Consider the following 8,627-nt stretch of genomic DNA (forward strand, 5'->3'; position numbering starts at 1 on the left):
CTGCTCTACTACTAATGAGATATGAAACCCCGTCCATACTCGGCTAGTGATGATATACGGGACCTCGCCCGACTCACCTCCCTACCAGGCACATACAAGTATCACAAAGACCACGAGTATAACTACACATACACTATTGCCCCGGGTACCACCCGACATCGGACCAAAATCCGGAACATATAAACTGCATCGGGCTAACTCCGGTAACAGATCTAAATCCGAACATATCCCAATAAGTGCCTAGGGCTAACCCCCGAGTCTTCCTACTACACATAACCATAAGCATAAACATAATGGGTCGGCATTGTGGCCGTAGACCCATGCACACAGTGAGGAGACTCACCTCGCATTGTTGAAGATTAGCTCAAACACTTCTGACTGCCAACCGACAACTTCTGAACTGGTGATCCTTCGCCTGCCCGAACTATCAATACCCAAAGTAACATTTAGACCACAATATTCCAAAAGTCAATCCTAGTCAAACTTGGTCAAAGTCAACGGTCAAAGTCAACCTCCAGTTGACTATGACTCGCCGAGTTGCTCCACCAACTCGTCGAGTCCATGTTTCTCCAACTCAAAACAACCACCGATCCTACCCGTCGAGTCTAGCAAGCACTCGACGGGTTCTCCTTCAGTCTTACAGTCGGGACCATCTTCAATCGGCTCGCCGAGTTCATCCTTGAACTCGTCGAGTTCATCTCCCTCTTATGAATTTCCAGACTATGACTCGCCGAGTTGTATGAAAAACTCATCGAGTCCATCTTCATAACTAAGAAGATTTCCTTAGACTCGCCGAGTTCCTCATTGAACTCGCCGAGTACGATGATCTTCATGCCCGCTATGGACCCAGACTGACTGAGTCCCATACCAACTCAACTCATACCCTTTAACAGAAGGGTTTTGGGGCAAGAAAACGGACTGACTCGCCGAGTCCCATAAGTGACTCGTCGAGTCCCTCTATGTCGCATTCTATATAGACGATTTCTAAGCCAAACAACTTCTCCCAAAGGTAGATCCAACCTCCTAGAGTATGCTTTCCACGTAAAGTTGCAACCTTTACGTGTGAATAGTTCCCAAAAGCCAAAACTAAGCTACAAGGAAGGGTTTTACTATGGAGGAGGGCTTCAAATCTTAAAAGCTTGAGACTTTAATGCATTAGGGACCTTGGGGAGTCCAGATCTGAAGTTGCAAACTTCAGATCGTGCCCCATGCAAGCACTAGCCACAAATGTGCTAGATAAGGCCAAGAAACTCAAGATGAAGAGATCTATCAAATGAATGCTCAAGGTAACAACTTGTTACTTTCTATTAACTGCCAAACTGAAGTAGATGTTGGATCCAAACTCTCATCTTCGTTCATTGCTTCCACTCTTCCAAGAAATGCACCACAAAACAACCTTTATCTTCTCAATGCTCAAGAAATGGGGTTGGGTGGCTAGGGTTTCGTTTTGGATCTGAGAGGGTATCAAGGAGGCTGATGAAAGGTTATAATGTCCTTTAAATAGGGTACAAAGCCCGCATTTAGGGTTTTCCAAACCCAGACCAACTCGCCGAGTCAGTCTTCAGACTCGTCGAGTAGGTCACTTAATTCGCGACCAAATCGCGCTCCTACTCGTCGAGTCACTTGTCTACTCGACGAGTCACTTCCTCATTTGAGGTTTTCTTCTCTTTCAAGGTCTCCTGAATTCGGGGTGTTACAACTCTCCCCCACTTAAACTAGACTTCGTCCTCGAAGTCCGCTACGGCCAGCCTCCTGCAATCTACTCACAACATTTATGCCCGGTCATTTAGCCAAAACTATTCCTTGAAGATACGAACCTCACGAGCACTCTGCTCACCAACAATCCTGTGAACACAACTCTTTCCCAACTGATAATCCTTTCGGTACTCCTCGAGTACTTATGCTGGACATCCTAGGGGTTCACTGGCCTTCCCAAGGCAAACTTCGCAAAAACAACAACCTTTACTTCCTCTGTGAAGGACATATCCTTCGCTGAACCTACCCTTCCTGCCACTCCCAGTGCTGGTCACTTCGCTGATACATACTGAGTGCTTTCTCTTTCTATATACTGATGCTGAAAGCCCCTCCCAGCGGATGGATCAGATAATCCTTCGAGTAATAGAGTCATCCCTGCAACGGTTAGACTCATACGAGAGCTGCGCAATAGAGTCAAATCACTCACTCTGAGATTATTTAATCCTGCTGTTAGTGGCCTAGCACCTCTCAGTCAACTAACTACTTCCACTCACGGATCCTCTTATTGCTGCCTCTGTCCGAAGATTCTGCTGTCTCTGATCCGCTCTCCGGATGAACCGAGACCATCCTGGTCCCAACTAACCTGCCATAATCTGGGTTACCGAACTCCTACCAGTTACTGCACTCAAACTCCATCTCTCAGTCGCTCTCAGCGATTTCCGAAGGAACTTCGGCTAACAAAAACTACTCTGTCTACCTTGCCATTCTGGCTCTTTAAATCCTGGGATCCTCGATCCCCTATATTAACTCTAAAGTCTCACCCAACTATATCTTGGAGTGGCCTCTCCCTCAGGTCTCACATATCTAGGGCTATGCAGGCCCGCCTCTATACTAAATCTCAACGAACCATGTCTACCTGATTCTATTCATACTAACTAGGAGTTACGGGCCTCGCCCACACTCTGCTAACTAGGAGATACGAGCCCTCGCCCACACTACTCTGACTGGCTACTAACAACTGTTGCGACTATCCCGCAGTCTTACCACACTCCCCATGCTGTCTCTACACTGACTACTAATCTTGAAAGCATCCCATGCCGGACATTCACTCAATCTGCATCTTGACTCACTCGAGTCCTGCTGGCGATTCCTCCAACCTGGTTTTTCAAACCAGCTGTCAACTAATGTGAATACAACGGTCATTCTGTAGCCTCACTACACTTCCCGTACTGTCTACCTACTGGTGAATGCTACGGCTACACCCGCAGACTTACAACACCTTCTCACACTATCTGGCTGCTAGTGAATGCTACGGCTACACCCGTAGACTTACAACACTCTAACACTCAACTGCACCTGAGTCTTAACTGGGGCTCTAACCTAGTTCCTGAACCCTGCTTCCCAACGTCAAGGAAAAGCGTAAACCAAATGTTGGAACGTTTTCTGAACTCCCAACTCATCCAATCCTCAATCCAGACGACCACTCGACCGTCTTCCGTTCTGACGGAAAAATCTCTAGCCAGATTTCCCAACCAGTCATCAGCTAATCGTGCATACATGAACTCAACTTCAGGAAGTTTTCCCCAACTCCCCACTTACTTCTGCTCCTGAATACTTGGAGGGTTCTCCCCCACTTTGATTCAACTAGCTCCTTGCAGCTTACTGTCTGAAAAGGATTCCCAATTCTTCTTACCACTCCATGATCGTTCTGCTAAAAACTGATGCTTACCACTGCTAGTGCTCCAAAACTAACCAATACCGTGATGCCACCGTCCTTGAAAGCTGGCGAAATACTTCTAGAGTCCCAATTTCACGCTTGCTACAGCGACCGCATCCTGAGTAACCTGCTCTAAAAGGGTACAACTACGGACTACTATTCTAAACCCATGGTATGCGGATGACATATAACTCAATCATAAGCAGGAAACAGAATCCAAAGCACAATTACTAATATCGATGCAGTACCATAGCAAATACATCGCAAATAAGACTGTCAAACAGATAAAGGATACACACCAGCCACATCCGGGGCTGCTCGCATGTCATCTGAAACCAACTGGTACGCCCTGCTCCGTGCCGTAGGCGCCTCTGCCCGGCCCTGCCGACCGTCAGTGATCCTCAAAGTCGCAGGGGCAGGTGCTATCACCTGTCCTGCTGAAAGTAAACTCGGACATTGGGCCTTCTTGTGGCCCCTCTGGCTACAATGAAAACATATCAGGTCTGGTCCCTGAGTGGTGGTGGCTGTACAATCTCTACTAAAATGACAAGTCCGGCCGCACTTAAAGCAGCCCGAATCCCTACCACTGCTACTCCTGCACGCACCCTCGTGTGTCCTGCCACACTTCCCGCATCGGCTGCGACTCTGTAAATCCCTCGTTCTCGAGTCTGACACCTTGGGTCTCTTGCCTGAACCTGTGGCTACCTGAATCTCGTCCGATTTAACAAGCCCTGGACTTTTTCTCTAGATGATCCTCTATTCTAGATGTCCAAATCCGAGAAGGGCGTCCACATCCACAAGGGTTTGCATCATCAAATATCTTCATTTTAGATCTTGAGTTGGACATCAACGATTAAGAGGAAGAAGAAGAAGTAACCATTACAAGAGATTGAACGCAGATGTCGCTCATTTTTCTCTTCTTCAAGCCCTAAATTGATATATCAAGGGCAATTCTAATATGTTTATTCCATGTCATTAAATGTAATGTCATGTCATTAGCCAACTAATTTTATACCTAATGAATCTGGTTGCCTAAAATGGGAATTAAACAAAAGCGTAAGTTCGTTGGGTTTTCTAGACAAAAGGTTAAGTTCGTTGGGTTTTTTTGAATAAACAAAACATGATTGAGGTTTTTGAACGGTTTTGAAACTTAGTTGGTCTTACACGTCATTTTCCCGATATTTAATTTCACGTCATAAGTCATGTCATTCGTTGACTTTCATTAGCCGGTTGACCCTAATGAGAATTAAACAAAAATGTAAGTTAGTTGGGCTTTTTTAGATAAAATGTTAAGTTTGTTGGGTTTTCTTGAACATACAAAATATAATTGGGGTTTTTTGAACGGTTTGGAAACTTCGTTGGACTTATAAATAATTTTCCCTATTTCTTTTTCATCAGAGAATGAATGATGGATGGTTGTGGAATTGGCGAAGGATGATTCGAGGTGAAGAATCGACTCAATTTATGGGCATCTACATTTGATTGAAGATGTGCAAATTTTCAATTGAGGAGATACATGGGTTTGGGATATGGATATTTATGTGGAGTACACGTTTGGTGTCATGAGAAAGTGCACTGATGAGTTTTTGTTCCGCGTAGCAAATCTTCAGACTAAATGAATCCGTTTCATTCGTAGAAAATTAAATATTTTTGTTTGGAGAGTGATCCTGAATAGACTTCCCACAAGTCGACCCTCGATTATAGGGGTGTTGACGTCCCTACGGTGTTGTGTGCCATATGTTCGGATAATTAGATGGAAGACTTTGATCATTTGTTTTTGAAGTGTAAAGTAACAGCTACAACTTGAAACGTGATTTTTGCCTGGCTACATATTCAAACCCCAATTTTTTACTCGATTTTGGAAGTTTTCCCTTGGATATCTACTATTCAAATGTCGAGCTCCCAAAAAGTGGTCATTGAAATTATCTCTTTCATGACTTTGTCGATCATCTGGAAATATTAATATTATATTGTCTTTCGAGGTAAAAAGGAAAACAAAGAAAGGAAACTATTGTCATTCCCATGTTATTTTATGGTTTGGTAGTAGAAACAAAAACTTGTTATTAATTAGGTTCTATGGCTTCAAAATCTGATCAATGTTTGAAAAATAAGATTTTTAGTTGAATCGGTCTGATGATCAGTTCCTTGTTCGATTGTCGTTTCAATTGGTTCGACCGTCAATTCAACTAAGAATTTTTCTACATATGGTGGTAGTGTACATCGGCTTTCGAGTTGTGTACACTCTGAAAATGTTTAGTTTGCTTTGGAAATGAGTTGTTAGTTTAACGGGCTAATAGAAATTCAACTATACAAGTTCAGTAAACTGGTTTAAACAGTTTTTTTACCGATTCAACCTGGTTTTTGAAGAAATCATTTGGTTCAATCTGGTCTAGAAATTGACATAAAGCCGATCTTCATTAAACCACTCTCGTCCCCGGTCACAACAGGTTCCAACCAATTTTTAAAACATTTAATCTAATTAATACTTTGTAGTTGGTTTTTTTGGGGTCGTATCCTGCTAGCTGTTTCAGTTGTTGAAAAAACAAATGATGTGATCTTTAAATGTGATATGCATTTAAATTACATAGGAAAAAAAAACTCAAAAGCATTAAATAAATGTGCCATGCATTTAAAATCACAAAGAAAAACTCAAATCTATTATATAAATCTTAGAAATGAAACGATCTACAGTCTAGACCCTATACTCTAGAGGGCTTAAAGAATAGTAAACAAGCCCAAAAGTCTTCAAAGAGTTGGTAAATTAAACCGGATAAAGTTACACCGTTACAATTTATAACTTCACGTATCGTAAAATTTATTATCTTACGATTTGCTACAATTTTATAATGATTTTACTGAAAAACAATTCAACTAAGATCGGGATCAATTTTTTTAGATGATATTTTTAAAATTACGATTTTAACAACCTTACAATCTTACATACAAGTCCTTTCTGATTCTGCAGCTTATAGTTAATTTTTGTTGTTCGTTTCTTGTCATGTTAACATCTCATCATAGTATATGAAAATGTAGATGAAAGCCTTTAGATGCGAACTTCATATAATTACAAAAACTTTAGACTATTAAACAACGAACATACATGTACATAAATACTTCATATAAGCAAACATGTAAAGCAATTGCTATTTATAAAGATACTATTTTCGTCTAGATACTTTCATAGTATCCACCATATGTGATTTGAGCCTTGACCAAAGGAACCCCTCTCATTGCTGACATTGCTTCATTTGCTTGTTGCACCACTTTCTTTATCCTCTATACATCCATGTTTAGCGTCAGTAATTAAAAAAATATTTGAAAATGACAAATTATAAGTAGAAAAATTAACTTTAATCAATTTTATGTATGTATTTTTAAGTCAATGTCTATGGTAATACAACATAATTTTAAGTCAAATAAACAATACCCAGTCTCTTATTGGATCAACTTAATCAATTACCAATAACATGTACATATATATTTTATTTTTATGTACTTTTTTGTAGTCGTCTTCTCTTTAAAAACAGAAAGCAATTTAAGGCATGAAAATAACTATAAAAAAAAAAGTAGGCAAACCTTGTTGTCTGAATAGATTTGAATCTTAAGTTTTCGGTTTTGTTGTTTGTCCTTTCTTCCATTTCCTAACATGATGATACAAACAGTAGCTGCAACCATGCCAAGAGAACAAAAAGCACCAATTCCACTTAAACCCCATTTCCAAAAATTCAACCTTTCATTACTTGCATCCCAAGCAACCACTTCTTGCTTGATCATCTTTGATGGTGATGAACAATTGATCACACGATCATCACTTTTTTCCTCATATTGAAAAGGACTTGTTTCAATCTTACACATATCAGATTCTCGAGAGCTCAATCTTGGAGAACCCATTTTCTTTTCGACAAATTGGTTTTCTTTCTTGAAGGAAACTTGAAAGATCTGATCTTGATCCGACTCAAACTCAGATGTTATTTCTTTAGAATCCTTGATCGGAATTTGGAGTTTGATGATTTCTTTGACATCGTCTCCATGATCCAATTGGGTAGAGCGCAATTGTTTATCAAAACTTGGTTCATCTTTTACAAAATCTTGAGAGTTTTGTGGGGTATCGAAGTAATTTGGTTTGAAAAGTTTTGCAGGACTCTTGATGTATTTTCTTGAAAAGATTTTCTCATCACCATCTTCATTAACTTCAAGAAGCTCATCATAAGGAATGTTCACCCACCCTTCATCTTCAAGATCCATCTTTTTGGCATCAACGTTGAAGTTTTCTTTCAAGATGATTCCCAACAAGAAGTTGAAATTCCAATGGAATTGCTTGAATTATTGAAGGTGGTTTAGTGGGGAACTTTCACTTGGAGCATTATTAATATTGTCACCTCAAATAGTATCTTGTTGCTTTTGAATTGAAAAATGAATTTACCTCAATATTTCTACATTTATGATGATGGTGTTAATGATGCATACCATATGGGCATCATTATCCACTCAAAACTTGACAAATTTGTTGTGGTCCATGGGACCTATATGATGTGACACAAACTAATTTGAAAATGGTTTGATATGCACCCCTTTGATATTTTATTGGGATTTTTCTAATATGGTTGGTTTACAATTCGTTGTCACCCTCAATCCCCTTTAATAAGTATTAGATGTCACTTTGTATGTTTAAATATGTTATTATAAGTAAATAAAAACCTACCTCTATGGTCTATACACACACCAATAGGCTCAATAAGAATTTGTACGTTTTGTATAATAGAATTTCACCAATAATTATTTAACATTGTTTGTTATAGAATACATCAATATTAGATGTGGTAAAAGTTGTCTATACAAATATATTGTTATTAATTAATTATTGATATTTATATTTCATGTTGGTTGTTTATTTTATCATTAAATTATGTTGACTCTTGACCAATCGTTATTATCCGATGAATTCAAATTTAAAAATTATGTTTGAAGTGTTTTTATTTCAATTTATGATATTCTTATTTAAAAGTTTAGAATTTGAACTTATTCTCACATTAATGTTTTAGATACAGTCATTAAGAATTGTTCTTGTCCGGAAAACAAAATGATGGATAATAGTATATAAGGGTTTTGATTTGCAAAAGGATTATATAAAAGGAAAGAGGAATATAGGTATAAAAGGAAAGAGGAATATAGGTTGCTTGTGAGGGTGTGTTTGGTATAATCTTAGTAAATTCAA

The 8,627-nt window shown here is 39.4% G+C and overlaps 1 protein-coding gene across 1 annotated transcript; it reads right to left on the minus strand.

Moving 5' to 3' along the window:
• Positions 1–6,473: 6,473 nt before the first annotated feature.
• On the minus strand, positions 6,474–7,833 carry LOC145122665 (uncharacterized). Its single transcript, XM_079058225.1, has 2 exons — positions 6,989–7,833; positions 6,474–6,688 (listed from the first exon to the last, which is right to left on the minus strand). Exons 1-2 carry the CDS (start codon positions 7,655–7,657, stop codon positions 6,581–6,583), a joined length of 777 nt encoding a protein of 258 aa, XP_078914351.1. The 5' UTR covers positions 7,658–7,833; the 3' UTR covers positions 6,474–6,580.
• Between the last annotated feature and the right edge of the window lie 794 nt (positions 7,834–8,627).

Source organism: Lactuca virosa, chromosome 6, assembly GCF_052849685.1.
Source record: "Lactuca virosa cultivar CGN04683 chromosome 6, Lactuca_virosa_CGN04683_v6, whole genome shotgun sequence".
Classification (NCBI taxonomy): domain Eukaryota; kingdom Viridiplantae; phylum Streptophyta; class Magnoliopsida; order Asterales; family Asteraceae; genus Lactuca; species Lactuca virosa.

What these genes read in the sequence shown, in the direction of transcription:
- LOC145122665 (XM_079058225.1), bottom strand. Translation starts at nt 7,657, where the DNA reads ATGGATCTTGAAGATGAAGGGTGGGTGAACATTCCTTATGATGAGCTT. An exon ending in AAATCTATTCAGACAACAAG is followed by an intron (nt 6,689 to 6,988) that starts GTTTGCCTACTT and finishes ATGGATGTATAG; the next exon opens with AGGATAAAGAAAGTGGTGCA.